General features: G+C 44.8%; 1 protein-coding gene across 3 annotated transcripts; it reads left to right on the top strand.

The window, feature by feature from the left end:
* The first annotated feature begins 279 nt into the window (after positions 1-279).
* Positions 280-20,588, top strand: ALG12 (ALG12 alpha-1,6-mannosyltransferase). 3 transcript variants are annotated; one of them, XM_028746010.2, is made up of 10 exons: positions 280-422; positions 4,712-4,893; positions 7,022-7,154; positions 8,422-8,595; positions 9,488-9,682; positions 10,812-10,915; positions 13,094-13,317; positions 13,930-14,099; positions 14,897-14,972; positions 19,751-20,588. In XM_028746010.2, the coding sequence occupies exons 1-10, from the start codon at positions 287-289 to the stop codon at positions 19,986-19,988; spliced, it is 1,632 nt and encodes a 543-aa protein (XP_028601843.2). In that variant the 5' UTR covers positions 280-286; the 3' UTR covers positions 19,989-20,588. The 3 variants fall into 3 exon arrangements, with proteins under 3 accessions (XP_028601843.2, XP_077791947.1, XP_077791946.1); XM_077935820.1 differs by lacking the exon at positions 280-422 and adding an exon at positions 1,776-1,866; XM_077935821.1 differs by lacking the exons at positions 280-422; positions 7,022-7,154 and adding an exon at positions 1,773-1,866.
* Positions 20,589-22,272: the final 1,684 nt, after the last annotated feature.

Here is a 22,272-nt window from a genome sequence, read left to right as displayed (position 1 = left end):
TATTATTAATTTAATTTAATTTGTTTTAGTTAAACGCTAAGGAAAAAGCACATGGTGCGCCCAAGTACTTCTGACCTCTACTTAGCAATTGATTTGCGATGATTTGACAGGATGCAGGAAGCGAGCTGTCTAATCTGTCCTTCTCCAGCTTCTGGCTCTATTGCCATCCTATTAAATTCCTGCATTGCAGGGGGTTGGACTGGATGATCCTCAGCTTCCCTTTCCACTTGCTCCATTCAAGCTCTTAAATGCGCCCTGCGCCCTGTGCTTTTTGCCAGTCCCTAAGATGGCCGGGATGCTAGCTCGGCGCCCTTACTCCCGCAGGCGCGTTGGTCAGCTGACGCGTCCGGCCCCGCCCCTGAAGCGGATCACGTGCTCCGCGGGCTGGCTTTGCCTAGAGTGGCCACGTGGGTGCCTTGCGGGTAAGTCCAGTTTCCTCCTTCGTCCGGATCGGGCAGGATTTCTCATCCTTCCGTCGGATGGGCTTGGCAGGCTTGATCTCGGAGGGAAGGAGGGAGGAATAGAGAGCAGAAGCGGAAGTAAACGGGGAGAAGAGTTGGATCAAAGATCCGATACCCTTTTAAAATGTGGTTTTTTTTACGGGGGGGTGGCTGGAAAATTGGGCTGTTGCTTCCATTTCGATTATGTGTTTTGTGGTTTTGTATTTTGATTTTATTCTGCGACCTCTGGGTCTACGAATGCAATAAATAATAATAAATCGGATTCTTCGGAGGGCGTCGTTGATTTGTCGCAACGGTGCTAGTTGCAATCGAAAGATGCCCTCTGAGTTTGAAGGATCGCCCGCCTCAATCTAGAGCGTGGTGGCATGTTTGCAACATAATAATGCGTGCTTCGCCAGGGAGGCAAGAAAGTCGCATCCCTGTCCCCTAAATGCCCCTGCAAGAAAGGCAGTATGGACGTAGCCAAGTTGGGGGGGAGCAGATATTGTGTACAATGAAGGTACAAACACACTAAATGCCCTCTATCTTGTATAAGTGAGGCAGATATCCTATAATGCTGCTTTTCCAGTTGTTTGTAATAATAGAGGCAGTTAGCTTGCCCAAGGTTAATATTAATTTATAATTTATACCCCGCCCATCTGGCTGAGTTTCCCCAGCCACTCTGGGTGGCTCCCAATCGAGTGTTAAAAACAATACAACATTAAATATTAAAAACTTCCCTAAACAGGGCTGCCTTCAGATGTCTTCTAAAAGTCAGATAGTTGTTTATTTCCTTGATATCTGATGGGAGCGCGTTCCACAGGGTGGATGCCACTACTGATAAGGCCCTCTGCCTGGTTCCCTGTAACCACACATCTTGCAGTGAGGGAACTGCCAGAAGGCCCTCAGAGCTGGACCTCAATGTCCGGGCTGGATGATGGGGGTGGAGATGCTCCTTCAGGAATACTGGGCCGAGGACGTTTAGGGCTTTAAAGGTCAGCACCAACACTTTGAATTGTGCTCGGAAATGTACTGGGAGCCAATGCAGATCACCAGTGTGGTGTAGTGGTTAAGAGCTGTAGTCTCGTAATCTGGGGAACCGGGTTCGCGTCTCCGCTCCTCCACATGCAGCTGCTGGGTGACCTTGGGCTAGTCACACTTCTCTGAAGTCTCTCAGCCCCACTCACCTCACAGAGTGTTTGTTGTGGGGGAGAAAGGGAAAGGAGAATGTTAGCCACTTTGAGACTCCTGAAGGGGAGTGAAAGGCGGGATATCAAATCCAAACTACTACTACTTCTTCTTCTTCTTCTTCTTCTTCTCAGGACCGGTGTTATATGGTCCTGGTAGCCACTGCTAGTCACCAGTCAAGCTGCCGCATTCTGGATTAATTGCAGTTTCCAGGTTATGTGCTGAGTACAAAGTAGAGGTAACAACAACAATTTTTAAATTTATATCCTGCCCATTTTGCTGGGCTTCCCCAGACACTCTGGGCAGTTTACAAACATACAGAAAAACAAAACATAGCATCAAACATTAAAAAAACCAAAATCTATACGAGCAACAAACAAACAAACAAACCAATAAATCAATAGAAACCAATAATGATTGGATTTGAGCTGCAAAACTCCAACCCCTCTTCCTCCAGATTGGTTCTCCCCTTTATTGATTTACCCTGGCGTTGGACCATTAGGACTTGGTAAGGACAAAAAAGCAAAACAAGGTAATCAACAAAACACTCCAGTAAAAATCGATGCACATTGATTTTTCCTGGCTTTGTTTTTAAGGCAGCTGTTTGACAAGGCCGTGTGCCCTGTTTAAAGAACCTCCGCCTGTATTTCATATTCCAACCCCCTCTTATCTGCTGCTGTTTGAGAACAACAACAACAAACACTTTGGCTGAATTAATGATCCTTCAAAAGATAAAAATAATAAAGGGGGAATTAACTCATGGTGAAATACTCCGTGTGAACAAAGCATCTTCTGTGTTGCTTGTTACGGAAAATTTGTGTTGAGCAAGGGGTCAATTTTGTTTTGGGATATAAAGGTAAAGGGACCCCTGACCATTAGGTCCAGTCGTGACCAACTCGGGTTGCGGCGCTCATCTTGCTTTATTGGCCGAGGGAGCCGGCGTACAGCTTCTGGGTCATGTGGCCAGCATGACTAAGCCGCTTCTGGCGAAGCAGAGCAGCACACAGAAACGCCATTTAGCTTCCCGCCAGAGCGGTACCTATTTATCTACTTGCACTTTGACGTGCTTTCGAACTGCTAGGCTGGCAGGAGCAGGGACTGAGCAACGGGAGCTCACCCCGTTGCGGGGATTTGAGCTGCCGACCTTCTGATTGGCAAGTCCTAGGCTCCGTGGTTTAACCCACAGTGCCACCCGCGTCCCATTGTTTTGGGGTATATTTGTTCTAATAGCACTTGTGGCAAAGGCACTGTGAAATTCTTTGACTTTGTGCCGTGTTCCAAGCAGAACTACCACTTTTTCTTACTTCTTTTTTCTTCTTACTATTCTCTCTACCCTTTCTTTATCTTCTTTCTTACTCTTTTCTTTTTTCCTTTGATAAGATACATAGATTAATATTTTAGTTTGTGGGGGAGGAGAGGATATTGGACATAAGTTCTGTTTTTCTCTTTAATGAAATTTATTCAAAAAACCACGAACAAACCACAAGGCACCTGACCTGGCTTATAGTGTAACGTTTCCCACAATTGAATTCCAACACCTACTGGACCCAGGCATTATGGAGGTCTAGCACCCACAAACTCATAACAATACCTTCTATCCAGATAACTAGAGAGGGAACAGAAATGGCTAAGCTCAACATGCTTGCAATGTGAAGCTGTGCTGGTTTAGAACAGCTTGGTGCCCAAACCAGCATCATGTTATTCTCTGTGCCTACGGTGTTTGGCTCTGCAGAGAGATGCTGATTTGTCTTTGAACTTTCCCTTTTTTTTGAAATAATTTTTATTTGATTTTACCAGCGTAGAGTTATAACCATACCAAATACATATCCATATTTAGAGATTTCTCTGAATCTCTAGACTCCCCCCCCCATCCCCTCCAGGGGTCCTATTGTCAACATTTTCAACTGCACATTATTTCATAATCCATATTTTATACCTCTCCATATTGTCCATAATGTTTGTTACATTACAATTGTTATTAGAATCCTGCTAATGTTTTCATCTGCTTACAGTGGTCTCCTAAATAAATGACAGTTTTTCCTCATTCTTTCTTGGTTCCTGAGCTTTCCAGTCAGTTTTGCTCTTTCAGCATTGTCTAACAGCTTGGTTTGCCATTCCTCCCTGGTTGGGACTTTATCTTCTTTCCATCTCTGGGCTGGTAGCATCCACGCGGCTGTTGTTGCATACATAAAAAGTATTTTCTCTTCCTTTGTGATGCTGGTACCTACAATTCCTAATAAAAAAGCTTCTGGGATTTTTAAAAAATAAAGGTTATTTCAAACATTTTTTTCAATTCATTATAGATCATTTCCCAGAATGCTTTTATTACCTTATACGACCACCACATATGGTAGAAGGTGCCTTCTTTTTCTTTACATTTCCCTCAGGTATTTGTACCTGTCTTATACATTTTTGCTAACTTGTTGTTGTTGTTGTTGTTGTTGTTTAGTCGTGTCCAGCTCTTTGTGACCCCATGGACCAGAGCACGCCAGGCACTCCTGTCTTCCACTGCCTCCCACAGTTTGATCAAACTCATGCTGGTAGCTTCAAGAACACTGTCCAACCATCTCTTCCTCTGTCATCCCCTTCTCCTTGTGCCCTCCATCTTTCCCAACATCAGGGTCTTTTCCAGGGAGTCTTCTCTTCTCATGAGGTGGCCAAAGTATTGGAGCCTCAGCTTCAGGATCTGTCCTTCCAGTGAGCACTCAGGGCTGATTTCCTTAAGAATGGAGAGGTTTGATCTTCTTGCAGTCCATGGGACTCTCAAGAGTCTCCTCCAGCGCCATAATTCAAAAGCATCAATTCTTCGGCGATCAGCCTTCTTTATGGTCCAGCTCTCACTTCCATACATCACTACTGGGAAAACCATAGCTTTCACTATGCGGACCTTTGTTGGCAAGGTGATGTCTCTGCTTTTTAAGATGCTGTCTAGGTTTGTCATTGCTTTTCTCCCAAGAAGCAGGCATCTTTTAATTTCGTGGCTGCTGTCGCCATCTGCAGTGATCATTACAAGGAGCCAAATACCACCAGTACATCATTTTCATATCTTTTCACTTTTGATCTCACACTATAATCATGCACAGGTGGATGTTTTGTATCCGTCATGGCCGAGAAGAGATCTTCGGGAGGACAGCAGTTTCTGTTGCTGTTGATCATCGCCGTGGCCTTCGTGCACCTAGCAGTCTGCCCGTTTGCAAAAGTGGAAGAGAGCTTCAATCTTCAGGCCATCCACGACATCCTTTGGCACAAACTGGACTTCGACAAGGTGAACGGGATGATCCTCAGGGAAGATCTTGCTTCGAAACCTTCCTCTGTTTACGATTGGTGTCCTGCTGAGTTGCTAGGTTCATGCGACGAAAGGGCGGAAAGCAGAGGTTTTAACGCTCTCCATTTTTAGCCTCTGGGTTTCAATGGATGTGGTAGAATGGAAACAAACACCCATTGCTTGAGGGAGTCAAAAGAGGAGAACCATTATGTTCTTTCTCTTGGGGTGAGATTTGAGATGAAGCACTTAATTCTCATCCCATGTTCAGAGGCATGGATGAAAAAAGAAGTCGTATTTATGCCCCTCTAGAGAGGAAAGGATGCGGGTGGCGCTGTGGGTTAAACCACAGAGCCTAGGACTTGCTGATCAGAAGGTCGGCGGTTTGAATCCCTGCGACGGGGTGAGCTCCCGTTGCTCGGCCCCTCTCCTGCCAACCTAGAAGTTCGAAAGCACGTCAAAGTGCAAGTAGATAAATAGGTACCACTCTGGCGGGAAGGTAAACGGCGTTTCCGTGTGCTGCTCTGGTTCTCCAGAAGCGGCTCAGTCATGCTGGCCACATGACCCGGAAGCTGTACGCCAGCTCCCTCGGCCAATAAAGCGAGATGAGCACCGGAACCCCAGAGTCGGTCACGACTGGACCTCATGGTCAGGGGTCCCTTTACCTTTAGAGAGGAAAATGTTTTATCAGTTTATTATTCCCTGCGCAGATGACGAAGTAAAGGCCGTTCCACATCTGCTAAGCCAAAATATTTGGATTGAATTCAGTACAAGTCTGATCCCCACATATGTATAGATAGGAATTGGAGTCTAGCAACACCAGGAGGGCATGGGTGCCTCACCAGTATTTTATATACCATACTTTTCCATCTGTGAGATGCCCCCATGTATAAGACACCCCCTATTTCGGGGGATTAAAATTTATGTACAGTGGTACCTCGCAAGACGAATGCCTCGCAAGACAAAAAACCCACAAGACGAAAGGGGTTTTGGTTTTTTGAGCTGCTTCGCAAGACGATTTTCCCTATGGGCTTGCTTCGCAAGACGGAAACGTCTTGCAAGTTTGTTTCCTTTTTCTTAACACAGTTAATACAGTTGCGACTTGACTTCGAGGGGCAACTCATAGCATGCGGTGTGGTAGCCTTTTTTGAGGTTTTTGAAGACTTCTGTGATTTTTGAAGCTTTTCCGAACCTTTTCCGACACCGTGCTTCGCAAGACGAAAAAAATCGCGGAACGAATTAATTTCGTCTTGCGAGGCACCACTGTAAATAGGGGAGATCCCACAAAGTTTTGCACAGAGGATTGCACAGAGTTGTTGAGCTTTTTTGGGGGGGGGGGGATGCTGAAAATTGCTCACCCACACACGTTGCTAAATCCGACTCCCATCTGTCCCCTCGCCAGCAGAAGCTGCAAATCACCTGCCCAGTTGCTGCAGCGTCGGCCAATCAACTCCACCCATTGACGCAGCAACCAATAACACGCACAATAGCCGCTGACATCTGCGGCAGCAACCAATCAAACGTCCACCCTATGCACTCCCCAAGTATAAGACGGCCACAACTTTTTAGCATGATTTCTTAGGAAAAAAACATAGTCTTATATGCTGAAAAGTACAGTAATCCTTCCAGAGGGATCTCGTGGGGAAGTGTACTGTATTAGGCAAATTGCTGCTTCAGGATTATGCTACTTGTCTTTTTAATTACCGCTGCAAATACCAGCAAGGCTACTCTGGAGCAAATACTTTGGAGAGCGCATCCCTGTTTCTGCAGACCCACCGAATTTAGAACTACCATTGCCATAGAATATTTGCGCCTTCTATTTTGTGGGTCATATACAGTCGTACCACATGTTGCATTTGCTTCATGATACACTTTTTCAGGTTGTGTCCTGCGGCGACCCGGAAATACCAGAAAGGGTTACTTCTGGGTTTTGCTGCATGTGCAGAAGCGCAAAATGACGTAATGCGCAGAAGTGGCGAATCGCAGCACGCACAGACGCGGGTTGCGTTCTGCTCATGTTGCAAACAGGCCTGCAGAACGGATCCCGTTCACAACCAGAGGTACCACCGTATTTGTTATTTGCAACATTTGTCGCCTACCTTTCTATAGCCTCTTTGTTTTTCAACGACAGTATGATCATCACGAATTTCCTGGCGTCGTCCCGAGGACGTTCCTTGGCCCCTTGTTTGTCGCGCTGCTTTCCAGCCCAGCCGTCTGTCTGCTGTCGCTGCTGCAAATGTCCAAGTTTTACTCCCAGCTGATAGGTATGAGATCTGTTGCTCAAGTCAAGAAAGGCCCTTTTCAGGAATTTGGGGGGGGGGGCGGCTCTGTAATAGTCTGTAAACTGTGGATGAGGAAACCGTGATCCTGGACTACAACTCCCATTATCCCTTAGCATTGGCCATACTTACTGGAGCTGCTGGGAATTGTAGTTCAACAACAATAAGTGGATCGACAATATGAGAACACTTGCAGCTTGTGAACGGGCTGCTTACAGATGCAGACTGGGATACATATGACAATATTTGGAATGTGTTACACAAAATGCAGTAGGCTGTTCATATTTACATAAGTATTAGAATAATATCAAATTCATATTTAAGGGTTAGGGTATTTTTCGTATATATTTATATAATGTTTTCCCCCCTTTGCACATTTTTGTGCCTTTTTATTTTTCTCTCTTTTCTTTTTCTTTGGATCACTTTATTTCTTTATAACTGGAAACTTAGAATAAGTTATACCAAATGCAGTAGGCTATTAATATGTAGATAGGGTCTTCTCGGTAGTGGCGCCCGCCTTGTGGAATTCCCTCTCATCAGATGTCAAGGAAATAAACAACCACCTGACCTTTAGAAGACATCTGAAGGCAGCCCTGTTTAGGAAAGTTTTTAATGTTTGATGTTTTACTGTGTTTTAAATATCCTGTTGGAAGCCGCCCAGAGTGGGAGTCCCGGCCAGATGGGCAGGGTATAAGTAATAAATTATTAGTAGTATTAGTATTGGGATATTAATATCAAATTTTTATTCATGGGTTAGGGTATTTTTTCATATATATTCATTTAATGTTTTCTCCCCAACCTTTACACATTTTTGTGCCTTTTTAAAATTTTCTGTTTCTTTGTATCACTTTATTTATTTATAACTGGAAACTTGGAGTTATAGAAAATGATAATAATATCAAATTTATATTTATAGGTTAGAGTATTTTTCATATATATTTATATACTTTTTTTCCCTTTTGCACATTTTTGTGGCTTTTTATTTTTCTCTCTTTTCTTTTTCTTTGGATCACTTTATTTCTTTATAACTGGAAACTCTGAAAATAATTGAAAATTGTCAATAAATTATTATTATTATTAATAATAGTAAAAATAGTAAAAAAAAAATTGTGGAGGGCCACAGCTACCTCACCTCTGCTACAATCTCTAATGCAGTTAGATTGCCAGAGTAATCTCGCAGCAGTCGATTCTTCCATTTCTACTACAGATAACGTTTGCCCTCCCTCCCCACCTTGTTTTATTTCCATGCAAGCCCGAGGAAGCCTGGGGCTGTGTGTAATTTATGCCTTGTGGCGATTGCACAAAGAAGTGAGAAAGCAGTTTGGTCCGACCGTCTCGACGATGTTCTGTCTCATAACTGCGACGCAGTTCCACCTGATGTTCTACTGCACTCGAACGCTCCCCAACGTGTTTGCACTACCCGTCGGTAAGCAGTTTTACTCGCCGTTGCCTTTAGACTGAAATAACTTGCCGCTTGATCAGTAGTTAATCCAGAATGGAAAACGAACGAGGTCCCAACCAAAGAAGAATAGCAACTTAAACTGATGGAATATGCACAGCTTGCGGACCTAACATATAGAATAAGAGAACAAGAAGAGCGTACGTTTAGAGAAGATTGGAAAATGTTTATTGGATATACTGGGGGGGGGGGATTGTGCACATTTGAAAAGGAGGGCAGCATTAAGATAAATTCAACGGTGTAAATAAGTTTTTATGAATGTAGTAATAGAATACAGTGGTGCCCCGCAAGACGAATGCCTCGCAAGACGAAAAACTCGCTAGACGAAAGGGTTTTCCGTTTTTTGAGTCGTTCCGCAAGACGAATTTCCCTATGGGCTTGCTTCGCAAGACAAAACGTCTTGCGAGTTCTTGCGAGTTTGTTTCCTTTTTCTTTAAGCCGCTAATAGCCGCTAAGCCACTAATAGCCGCTAAGCCGCTAATAGCCGTGCTTCGCAAGACGAAAAAACCGCAAGACGAAGAGACTTGCGGAACGGATTAATTTCGTCTTGCGAGGCACCACTGTACTGAATGGTCTAGTTCAGGCACGTCCAACTTCCAAGAGACTGCGATCTACTCACAGTATAAAAAGACTGGCTGTGATCTATCCATTATCATTGCCAGGAGTTGTTGACCTTGTTTTTAGGGGAGGTTGGCCAAAGTATGCAAAATTAACCGTGGACAGAGAAGAAATTGATATTTTAAGGTTGTTTAAATGTTCTAAATTGCAAAACAGAAAATTTAATGAAAATTGTGTTGTTTTTTTAAAAACCCTAATCTGGTCACACTTTGACAGATTCTTTTGTTTCTCTGTCCACCAGTTCTGCTGGCCATTACGTCCTGGATTCAGCAAAAGCACCGCTCGTTCATCTGTTTCTCGGCGTTGGCCATTATTGTCTTCAGATCTGAGCTCTGCATATTCCTGGGTCTTATGCTTCTGATAACCCTGTTTAATAAAAGGCTCTCCTTTGTGAAAATGCTTTCCTATAGCGTTCCTGCAGGGGCTCTATGGCTTGGTAAGACCCATTTTTCTTTCACATTGCTTTTAGCGTCGATGCGTTTCTGTGAAGAAGGTTGGCTGTGGGTTATTAGTAGCTATTTTTATTTCTGGTTTTGAACAGCCTTCCGAAATGGCTTCATTAATTTTACGGATTGCTTGGCTGGACTCGGAGATCTTTCTAATTACTGTTCTGAAGTATTTTACTGAAATTGTGTTGTTGCTTTATAACGATGAAGGAAACTGCCTCAGGAAAATTGTTTTTTCTTTGAAAGGTTGAAGCTAAAAAGCAACAATGGCCCAGAAATATTTAACAATTAAAGTGCACTTTTGGACTAGTGAAGAAATAACCCCTTTCTAAAAACTAAGTCTTAAACACCTAACATCAAATAGCTATTTTATTTTTTTATATACAATATAGTCTCCAAAGATATTTCAAATAACTTACCATCATATAGTTTTTTTATACATACATAACGTCTTCTAGATAAGGGACGCGGGTGGCGCTGTGGGTAAAAGCCTCAGCGCCTAGGGCTTGCCGATCGAAAGGTTGGCGGTTTGAATCCCCGCGGTGGGGTGCGCTCCCGTTGTTCAGTCCCAGCGCCTGCCAACCTAGCAGTTCGAAAGCACCTCCGAGTGCAAGTAGATAAATAGGGACCGCTTACTAGCGGGAAGGTAAACGGTGTTTCCGTGTGCGGCTCTGGCTTGCCAGAGCAGCGATGTCACGCTGGCCACGTGACCCGGAAGTGTCTCTGGACAGCGCTGGCCCCCGGCCTCTTGAGTGAGATGGGCGCACAACCCTAGAGTCTGTCAAGACTGGCCCGTACGGGCAGGGGTACCTTTACCTTTTTAACGTCTTCTAGACTTCCCGTCCCACCTTTCTTGATGTTTATTTTTACTACTTTTTATTAGCTGTTTTAAAACTTACTATCTAAGCCCTGATATCATTAATTCTTTCAATAATCTGCTGCTTATATTTCAAATCCTGCCTGCAACTTCAACCCATAGCAAAGGTTTTTATTCCACTGTAATTCAGATTGTGTTTTATGTCTTATCTGGGAAACAAATTCATTGCTTCAGGCTAAAAAAAAGAAAAGAAAAAGTGTTTTCCGTTTCACTTTTTACTTTGGGATTTTGCTTTCGTTTAGGCCTCACCGTAGCCTTGGATTCTATGTTGTGGAGGCAGCTTCTGTGGCCCGAGGGGAAAGTGCTTTGGTATAACACCGTTTTAAATAAAAGTTCCAACTGGGGAGTATCCTTTAATGTGTGGTACAGCATCAGTGAAGTCAGGTATTCTGAGCTGGCATGATCGTCCCAGCTGATGCCCTGCGAGTTTCTCTCTCTCTCTGATTTTTATTGGTTTTACATATAATCACATTGCGTGTCGAGGTCCCCAGGTCCACCCCAATAACTCACACATCACACGGAATTTTCGTTTAAGGTTTTTGGCATAATTTTGGCCACAACTTTATTAAAATACAAACAAGTGAGTGGTTGCTTAGGCATTGATTGCGACTAGCTGCCCCCCAGTGGGGGACAGTCTGACATTCCACACGCCTGTGAAAGTCAGAAAAGGGGAATACACTTGGGGCTAGCGACGGAGCAGGGAACGTGCCCTCAGCCCTCCCCAAATGCAATCAGGGGCTGTTGCGTGGCCCTAGCCCCTTGACAGGTTTCAGACAAAAGCAATAGTGAGCCCCTGTATTCCTTGAATGGAATCCCTTGCAGCAGCAGCATTAGAGGGGCAGGCACAGCCAATCCATGCCCCTCAACCAACCAAACCATAAACCAATGCCTAACCGCAACCTTACAAGTTGTGGCGATTTGCTACGCAGTAGGCAAAAACCAAATAGCACCAGCCAATCAGCCAGATGGACAAAATTCTTACCGGGCCTCTGCCCCAAGAGCAGACGACCCCATAACAGGCATAGCAAGGTCAAAGCGAACAACCCTAAATATAGGGAGGGGGCGACGGGCAATCCGCTGCACGGGCGAAAAGAAAAAAGCCCTAGCCTCCTGCAAGGAGTTTTAGCATTTCTGTATGTCAATCAACAAATGGCAACATTAACTTCTTCCCAACAACAAGGGAAGCCCAATCGTATCAGTGGCCAATGGTCGATTAGCCCGCCCCACAACTTTGGAGTGTCCTGGTGGCCCCCACCGCAACACGTGCTCTCCGTGAAGGAGAACACGCTTTACGTAACATCGTATCTATTTGGCTGGACTGATTGAGACTTTCAATTGTGAGTTTTGAGGCCCATGTTGGGCAAAAGATGCCTGCATTGTAGGGGGTTGGACTAGATGACCCCTGGAGTCCCTTTACGATTCTATGTAAACTTTGCCCTTTCACAAAGCTGTGCCATATGGGAACACAGTGGTACTTTGGTTCTCAAACTCAGTCCATTCCAGACGTCCGTTCCAAGGTGCACTTTCCCATAGAAAGTAATGCAAAACGGATTCATCCGTTCCAGACTTTTAAAAACAACCCCTACAACAGCAATTTAACATGACTTTTACTATCCAACGAGATCATTGATCCATAAAATGAAAGCAATAATCATCATACTACGCTATAAAATAAATAAGGCAGCATTGTAGATGATAAAAATTAAAATTATTTTATTTTGTTCCCTGCACTGATGATAGTCAGATTTTATTCATTTCTGCAGACACTCAATCAATCAATCAATCAATCAATCAATCAGTAGCTGAACTGGGATTCCACACAGTCACACAAAAAAATGAACCCAAAAAGCCTCAAAAACAAAAACGCAAAGTAAATAGCAAAAACAAAAGCGCCAAACTTAATGCTGTCTGTTTGACTTCCAAAATGTTTGAAAACCAAGGTGCAGCTTCTGATTGGTGCAGGCGCCGCAGAAACAATAGCCAACAGCTGCATTGGACATTCAGCTTCCGAAAAACGTTCCAAAACCGGAACACTTACTTCCGGGTTTTCGGTGTTTGAGAACCAAGGCGCCATTGTAGTTGGTATGTGCATTTATCCACATGCTCCTACTCTCTCAAACACACGTGTCTCCTTTGGAAGGCCCATGTAAATACAGTGGTACCTCGAGTTAAGTGTTTAATTCGTTCCGGAGGTCCGTACTTAACCTGAAACTGTTCTTAACCTGAAGCACCACTTTAGCTAATGGGGCCTCCTGCTGCTGCTGCGCCGCCGGAGCACGATTTCTGTTCTCAGCCTGAAGCAAAGTTCTTAACCTGAAGCACTATTTCTGGGTTAGCAGAGTCTGTAACCTGAAGCGTATGTAACCTGAAGTGTATGTAACCCGAGGTACCACTGTACGTAGTGTTTCTGTATTCCACTAAAATAGAACTTTTGTCTTTATTCAGGGCCTGTGAGTACGTAGCATGCTTCTTCACTGGAAACATTCCAAAAGGCAGCATTAAATCCTTAACTCTTTTTTTGTAGACTTCTCCTTTCCTGTGGTATTTTTATTCAGCCATGCCTCGCGCCCTGGGTTGCAGTATACTATTTATACCTCTAGGTGCAGGAGAGAGGAGGACTCGAATATTACTTCTACCCACACTTGGCTTTATTTTTCTCTATTCCTTTCTCCCACACAAAGAACTGCGGTTTATTATATACACTTTCCCAATCTTCAATATTGTGGCTGCCAAAGGCTGCTCACGAATGTAAGTTAAGATTTATTTATTTTTTAATCCTGTCGTCCTTTGTTTTATTGGTAATGCATTACTTGCCAGTTTTAGAATCACTTTGAGTTGCCTCCTTCCATCAAGGCTCACCTAACAAGGTAAAATTGACCTGAAGGAAGAAAAATGTGTGAATTTATGTTGGCCTAGAAGCCATTCACATTCTCTCTCTCTATTTACTCACCGAGCCACCACAACGTGTGGTTTTTTCCCTGTATTTGAGTTGGATATATTACGGGAAGACAAGATCAGCACCCCTAACATGAGTTTTTCTGCCCTGTACAGTCGTACCTTGGAAGTTGAACGGAATCCCTTTCTAGAAGTCCGTTTGACTTCCAAAACATTCGGAAACCAATGCCCGGCTTCTGACTGGCTGCAGGAAGCTGCTGCAGCCAATCGAAAGCCCCATCGGACGTTCGGGTTCCAAAGAACGTTCGCAAATCAGAATACGCACTTCCAGATTTCGATCATTCAGGAGCCTATTTGTTCGGGAGCCAAGGCATTCGACTTCCAAGGTATGACTGTGTTTGAGTTGGATATATTATACAAAGACAAGATCAGCCGCTAAGTCTCGTCTCCTTTTCTCCTTTGCAGTCTAAACAACTACAAGAAGTCTTGGTTGTATAAGTTGGCATCTCTCTTTGTTGCAGTACACCTTCTAGCTAACGCTGTCTACTCGGGAGTATCTCTGTATGTTTCCCACTTCAATTATCCTGGAGGAGTCGCCATGCAGAAACTCCACCAGTTAGTGTCTCCAACGGCAGGTGCGTGAAGCCGAGATGAAACTTAAGGAAGAGACTTTTGGGCTCGGGTCCCGTGACAGTCCGTGGGGGGCGGGGGGGCGCGTCGTTTGTGCGTTTGTAGATGCGTCGCTCAGCTTCGGGAAGCTGCTTTGAGGAGGCAGCTCGGAATGGAGAAGCGACCGTCCTATATTCACCGCATACATCCAAAACACTGCAATGCCACTGATGGGCGGCACCAGGTTTTCAACACTGCAATGTATCGCCAGCCAAATGTTGTGATATGGTGATACATCATGATGTTGAAAAGCTGATGGAGAAACGAGCTGTGTCGGGTCTGGTTCTGCAAGGCAATGTGTCAGGGACCGTGTTGAGGAGGGTCCCCTCCTCCTAATCCTGATCCTGAATCTTGTCAGGAGCAGGAGGACAGTATAATAATAATAATAATAATAATAATAATAATAATAATAATAATAATAATAATATGTTTATTATTTATACCCCGCCCATCTGGCTCGGTTTCCCCAGCCACTCTGGGCGGCATATTGGAATTGGAATTGGAAGAGTGGTTTGCAGAGGGGCATAGAACACTTTGAATTGTGAGCACCAACACTTTGAATTGTGCTTGGAAACGTACTGGGAGCCAGTGTAATTCCAAGTATATTGTCCATTATTTTACACCAGGCTCCAGCACACGGGGTTGTACTTAAAAGCATGTAAATTCTCCCTACCCCAGTGAGACTAAGTTTTACTCCTTCCTTTCAAGTGTTTCTGTCTTGAGCTCCTATTTATTTAGAAGCACTGTTTCGTTCTCTCCTCAGATGTTTCCGTCCATATCGATGCAGCTGCAGCGCAGACCGGAGTGTCTCGGTTTTTAGAAGTCAATTCGCATTGGATGTAAGATTTTTTAAATATAATAATACTTTTTATTAGTTTTCCATTACAGTCCAGTAATAGCCTCATTATAACAATACCAATTTATAATACAGTTATTAATACCAGTTGTTCAAATGCAGAATTGTATAATTTAGATAAAGTCTAAACAACTGAGATTCCTGCATTGCAGGGGGTTGGACTAGATTACCCCTGGGGTCCCTTCCAACCCTACAATTCTAGGATTATTCTTTTATCATAAATAATAAAATTTTTATTTCTAAATTATTTTTTCAAGTTTATACATTTCACTAATTTTACAATCATTCTGACATTTCAGAATTCCCTTCTGCCTCTTTCTGCACTTCCTCAAATTTGTTTCTCGTACCTTCTGTATCTCCAAATTAACTTAATTTACTCATTTATTCATCTTCTTTAAATATATACTCTTATAAAACTGCAGGTTATTACAATAATCCTGCCAATGTTTTTATCTGTTTATAATTTATCTGTAAATATTCAAGAAACCGTTTCCATTATTTCGTAAAAAAATATATGAAAATGTTATCTTGATTTCTTAATCTTCTTAATACGAATAAGAACTAGGATTCTATTCTAGATGGAGTTTTGGCTTTTGACGCAATCTGCAGATTGAGTAAAGTTGTGGGCTTACTATATCTCCAGAGTTCACAAAGGAATCTTCCCACTTCCCATTAATGGAAATCTAGGCAAATCTTTTCCCCAAACTGGGCAGTGCTTCGCCTTCAGAACTTCCTTAATTCAATTAAATGGATGTCAGCACGATTAAGATGTGTGTGAGAAGCCTCGGCCCTTCGGCAGGAGCCCGTGTTTCAGCTCTGAGCACCTATATAAACTCAGTGACTCATATAGGCCACCTGAGCTACCTTTTCATCGCCGTGCCTCAAAAATCTGCCTCAAGAAAAATGGCTGGCGGCTGATTGTCTTCCTCCGGTGACTGACGGCGAATCAGCTTGACAGACATGCTAACGCAAGGCATGCTCTCTATCATCTTGGCAAAACCAGGATGAAAGGACGGGGCTGAATAATAGCGTTTGGCAGAGCTTGCGCCTTAATGACAGCTTCTTCGGTAGCCGGGGGCAAAGTATTACTCCAGGAGCCGGCCAGGTGTTTGGTTTTCTCCTGCAAGCATCCCATACTTAGTGTTTCAATTAGCAGCTAGCTTAGATTACGTGCAGCTGGCAACTGCAACCCAATTTATGAGGGCGGGAACATCTGCCCAGTGACGGACCAGGTTCCTCAAACAAAAAAGTCTGCACTGTTTTGCACAAGACTTGTTCTGCATAGTTAGGGATGGAGGGGGATTATTCTGAGGAGCAGACTGCCCTGTTGTTGTTCTTTTCGGCCGGACCTTGGCCAACCTGGTGCCTCTTAGATATTTTGCGCTGCAGATCCCGTAGTTCAGATAGGCTGAGCTGCTAACACAGGGGTGAAGACATTAATGGGTGCGATTAACTGGAGCCAGCCAGCCTGGCTATTCCCTTAGCTCCCCGGGTGTCTGTGCGCAGCCTACCTTTCCCTGATGCCGGAGGAAGCCAAGCGAGTGTTGCAGAGCTGATGCACGAGGGTGAAAAAGTAAGGGAACAATTGGAACAATTTGTCACCCATTGCTAGTGAGGAAGAGTCGTAGTGGTCTGCTACAGAAGTTTGCGTCGCCTTCTGTGCGGTTCATAAGAAGAGCCAGGGTGACGTAACAGTTAGAGTGTCGGACTAGGACCTTGGGGAGCAGGGTTCAAATCCCCAATCAGACATTGAAGCCATTTGGTTGGCCTTAGGCCAGTTGCCATCTCTTAGCCTAACCTGGGAGGCGGGTGGCGCTGTGGTCTAAACCACTGAGCCCCTTGGGCTTGCCTATCAGAAGGTCAGCGGTTTGAATCCGGACAACGGGGTGAGCTCCCGTTGCTCTGTCCCAGCTCCTGCCGACCTAGCAGTTCGAAAGCACACCAGCGCAAGTAGATAAATAGGTACCGCTGCAGCGGGAAGGTAAATGGCGTTTCCATCACGATGTCAGAAGCGGTTTAGTCGTGCTGGCCACATGACCTGGAAAGTTGTCTGAGGACAAACACCGGCTCCCTTGGCCTGAAAGCAAGCTGAGCACCGCAACCCCATAGTCACCTTTGACTGGACTTAACCGTCCAGGGTTCCTTTTCCTTTTTTCACCTCACTGGGTTGTTGTGAAGATGAAATGGGGGGGGGGACGGTTAAGTCCAGCTTTCCAGGTCATGTGGCCAGCATGACTAAACCACTTCTGGCGCAATGGAACACCATGACGGAAACCAGAGCGCATGGAAACGCCGTTTACCTTCCCGCTGCAGTGGCACCTATTTATCTACTTTCACTGGTGCACTTTCGTACTGCTAGGTTGGCAGGAGCTGGGACAGAGCAACGGGAGCTCACCCTGCCACAGGGATTCGAACCTCCGACCTTCTGATCGACAAGCCCAAGAGGCTCAGTGGTTTAGACTCCAAGTTTGGCGTGTATAAAGTAGCGGCCTCCATTGACCATAAGGCATTGTGTCTAAAATAAGGCAGGCTGAATACTGCGTAGGAATCGCATCCGCTGAACTTGAAATCATTGTCCTAATCTCAGATGCTTTGGGATAGACCGAGACTGATGGAAGGGATGCGGTTCTGTTTGTTATTCACAAACCTCAAGTCTGATTTAGCATTAAAGGCAGGTTCCAGTTTTAAATTTTTAAAAAAGAATAAAGACATCAAACGCTCTTTACATCTTGGCCGTAGACACAGTTTGCAAATGAGGTAGACTTAATGAGATGTTTACTGGACCAGTATTTTATGTGCACATCATGTTCTCCGTTCTATCTGGAAAATGCGGCTAAATCGCCTGAAGCATCCCCAAAGAAACTTGAATCAATTTTAATGCCTCTTTCTGGGGCATTGTTAATAGCAAAGGGAAGTACATGTTGTTTAGGATTTGGGGAGGTGAATAAGACGTGCAGCTTTTTGCAATTGGAATAGTGGGCAGGGCTGCATTTAGTTGATGCGCACAGGCATTCTGCCATCGCTACAGGTTGGGCAGCTGTGCCCTGTTGCCGCTTCAGCCCCACGGAAAAGGCTGGATGCCCCCTATCACGGGCTCATCTTGGTGTAGCTCCTTCCACTGCTGGTTGGCAGCCCATTCTGGTTGTGTTTCAATGTGCCATTCCGACCTATGCCTACTTTGTCCTACACAATTGATTTGGGGAGTGGTACCTCGGGTTAAGGGACGCGGGTGGTGCTGTGGGTTAAACCAGAGCCTAGGACTTGCCAATCAGAAGGTCGGCAGCTCAGATCCCCACAACGGGGTGAGCTCCCGTTGCTCGGTCCCTGCTCCTACCAACCTAGCAGTTCGAAAGCATGTCAAAGTGCAAGTAGATAAATAGGTACCGCTCCGGCGGGAAGATAAACGGCGTTTCCGTGCGCTGCTCTAGTTCACCAGAAGCGGCTTAGTCATTTTGGCCACATGACCCGGAAGCCGTACGCCGGCTCCCTCAACCAATAAAGCGAGATGAGCACCGTAAGCCCAGAGTTGGTCACGACTGACCTAATGGTCAGGGGTCCCTTTACCTTTACTAAAGTTGGGTATAATGCAGGAATAGTTGTTGCAGTAGCCCTAGGTCGGCAACCTGTTTTGTGCCTGCAGGTTTTTTGAGGGAGTGCCATGGGCCGTGGAGGTCGGATCCAGTAGAATTAACCTGAGCTTTGAAAACCACATAGAGCTGAAAGAAGAAGTGGGAAAGAGTGTCCTCCTTCTGACTTCCTGTGAAGGACTTGCTCACAAATTTATTGACAGCTGCAGGAATTATGATAGCTAGGAAATGGAAGGGGCATGGTGAATATAAGATGGAAGAATGGCATAAAAAGGTGTGGGATATAACTATTAATGATAAATTAACATGTGCCATTAAGGGAAGACAGGGAATATGCAGGAAAAATGATTCTGAGGAGATATGGAGGGTGCTTGTACAATGCGTACTGTTAAAACAGAAAGGGGTCAAACCATCACAAGAGATGTTGAAATTTTGGTAGGTTGGGGGTTACAATGGAATGGTCTCGGTAGTGGCATGCATTTTCTTAATTCTTATTTACTTATGATTATTACTTCGTTGGGACGCGGGTGGCGCTGTGGGTTAAACCACAGAGCCTAGAACTTGCCGATCAGAAGATCGGCGGTTCGAATCCCCACAATGGGGTGAGCTCCCGTTGCTCGGTCCCTGCTCCTGCCCACCTAGCAGTTGAAAAGCACGTCAAAGTGCAAGTAGATAAATAGGTACCGCTCCGGCGGGAAGATAAACGGTGTTTCCGTGCGCTGCTCTGGTTTGCTAGAAGCAGCTTAGTCATGCTGGCCACATGACCCAGAAGCTGTCTGCGGACTCTGGCTCCCTCGGCCAATAAAGCGAGATCAGCGCCGCAACCCCAGAGTCGGCCATGACTGGACCTAATGGTCAGGGGTCCCTTTACCTTTTTATTACTTCGTTAAAATAAAATTACAATTAAAAAAGAATTTTAAAAATGTAAATAAATATAAAATATAAATAAAAGAATGAATAGAAGCAAAAAAAAAGAGGGGGGACAGCATGTGATAATAATAATAATAATAATAATAATAATAATAATAATAATAATAATAATAATAATAATAATAATTTTATTATGCTCCCACTACTATGCCTTGCTTATTTCCAGACTGGAGCAATAGTCTTACTTTTGAAAAGAAAAGAAAAAAAACTAATAGCAGTTTCTTATTGCTTGTTCCCTTAACAGATATGACAAACGGGAAGACCTCATGCCAGGCGACCCACTCATGTTTTCTTACACACATATACTTATGGAGATGAACCCTGTTCACTTGTCACATTACGAGAAGACTCACAGAGTGCTGGCGCACATACATGGGACCAGTGGGATCAGATTGAATTTTACTGCGCTGCCTCCTGTTTCTTTGAACTTGAAATCCAAATTAGTATTGTTGGAAAAGTTTCCCACGTCGGCCGGAACGTAATTTTGCAAACAAGCGCCGCGTATGTTTGCCAGAGAAATGCTGTTGCGCCAGTTGCAAACTAGAACGCAGTGGCTGTGGAAGATTGAGAGAACCCACCCTGCTCCCCTTTCTTGCGATAGGATCGCATAGACGTGCATTTATATGTCAATATATAAGGCACATTCTATATGTATTTCCACGCAACTAAAACCTGATACCAAAAAATAATAATAATAATAATCGTGCAGATGGTTTATTGTGTGTCCCACAAAGATGTAATGCACACTTTGAAACATCTGACAGATGTGTCATGCTCTTGTTATTTCTCCTGCGTTTACGTAAATGTGAAAGGTAAAAAACTGTGTGTGTCCGTCCCCCACCTTCTGCAACCGACTGCTAGGTAAAAACCTTTGTTGTTAGGGACTACGGCATCTAAAATTTAAATTTGTTCTGGGCTTGCTCCGACAATCAGATTGGCTACACAGTGTGGGAAAGCAGGATTGCCCATAGTGCCTGTTTTTCTGGGTGGACACGTCTAGGTGTCACATTTGAATAGCCTCTGCATGCAAGAAATCCAACATGCAGAGGCCAAAGCTTGTATAATAAAATCTGTGATGTGCATAGCTGTCAAGCGTCCCTTATTTGGAGGGACATTCCCTTATCCCAGCGTCATGTCCCGCTGCTGTCCCTTATTGATGATGTCCCTTAAATTTCCCGGGTTTCAAAGGAAGCAGCTCCTCTCCCTCCCTCCCTGCCGGCCAGGGAGGAGGGAGGCTCCAACTGTGTTGCTTGGCTGCCCGGCCCGCCCTCCTCCAGCCTCCTCTCACCAGCCTCGGCCCCCGGGAGCCCCTCCCCGCCGGGACTGGTGGGAGACTCGGGCCCTTCCGCCTCCATCCTCCTCGCGGCCGCTGAACTGAGCGTCTCTGCCTGGGGCCTCCCCTCTGCCCATCGCCACCGCTCCCGCTAGGCCGTACTGCGGCTGCGGATGAGATGGGCAGCCTGGCATGGCCTATGAATTGCTGAGGAACCTTGAGAGGACAGCGAGGGCAACCATAGAGAAAGCAGTTCAGAGAGAGGAGGGAGAGGAGGAGGCACGGGCAGGTGTTCCAAGAGCTGCAAGGGAAGGACCGCAAGCGCTTCTCCCATAGATTTGTAGTAGTAGACTAGCATAGATGGTCTGATCTGCAGGTTTACTTCAGGCGCTATTCCCCCCCCCCCTTCCTCCCGCCCCGCCTGATGGAACCGAGAGCTGCAGATGGAGCACGAGAGAAAAGATACAGAACCGCAGCAGCATCTTCATAGCTTGGACTTCGTTTTGCGTGAAAAGTGGTTGCTGCTTGTAGTTATTTAATTGCAGTGTTTCATCGGCTGGTGTCTTGAGCAGCAACCTCTGTAAACGAAGGGCTAAAAACCGGCGCTGCTCTCCAAAATTACCTGGTCCCTTTTAACTGGTTGACTAAAATCCCTTATTTTGGCTGCTAGTCCCTTATTTTCAAGGCTGCTGGTCCCTTATTTTCAAATCTGTAAGTTGACAGCTATGGTGATGTGACTCTGATTGATGCTTGTATCTACTGAAGGTGCAAAGGCACAATTCAAACACAACAGCCATATGTGCTGGGCCCAAATACAGGCGTTTTAACATTCCCTGTATCCTGTTACCGGTAACATTTCTGAACTAGCTCCCTAGTCTTTTTTGCAAGCAGGCGATAGTTTAATTAATATATCACAATGGACGACCCCCTCAAAAAAGGAACAAAATCAAGCTAACACCTTCAAGGTGCTAATGAGAGCTATCCAAACGTAAATTAGGAGTAAAATACCATACCATATTTAATAGAAGCATCAAATCATAAGAGTTGGAAGGGACCCTGAGGATCATCTGGTCTGACCCAATACAGAGATCGAACCTGCAATCTTGGCACTATTGACACCATGCTACCCCCAACTAAGCTGGGGATAATTTTTGTGTGCATGTTTTAATCATCGCAGCTCATTTTGGGAATTCTGGCTGCGAAATGCAAAGCCTCATTAATCTGTCGTTGCGGTGAAGCCACCTTTTAATAAAGCCAACATTTCCTTGCTTGTTTTAATTTTAAAAAATGTGCTTTTCAAGTGGTAGAGAAATACAGTGGGAATTTTCAACTGAACAAGATTAGCGATTGAAGCACATTTTCAGTGTGACCACAATACAGCACCTCGTGGAAAGAAATGGGTTTAGAGTCAACTTAACAATTGTGCCAATAGCCTGAAACCAGCTGGCAGGGACACTGAGCTGCCCCTTTGAGGAAAAGGTATTTCTGTATTC

The sequence above is a fragment of the Podarcis muralis genome, chromosome 10 (assembly GCF_964188315.1).
Source record: "Podarcis muralis chromosome 10, rPodMur119.hap1.1, whole genome shotgun sequence".
Lineage (NCBI taxonomy): Eukaryota > Metazoa > Chordata > Lepidosauria > Squamata > Lacertidae > Podarcis > Podarcis muralis.
Note: the sequence above shows the minus strand (reverse complement) of the source record. Positions and strands in the feature narration are given on the sequence as shown.

Bases quoted from the DNA above. Each gene is read 5' to 3' on its own strand.
- ALG12 (XM_028746010.2), top strand. From the start codon at position 287: ATGGCCGGGATGCTAGCTCGGCGCCCTTACTCCCGCAGGCGCGTTGGT. The intron at 9,683-10,811 runs GTAAGACCCATT...GCTTTCGTTTAG, and splicing joins TGCAGGGGCTCTATGGCTTG to GCCTCACCGTAGCCTTGGAT. The intron at 14,100-14,896 runs GTGCGTGAAGCC...TTCTCTCCTCAG, and splicing joins GTTAGTGTCTCCAACGGCAG to ATGTTTCCGTCCATATCGAT.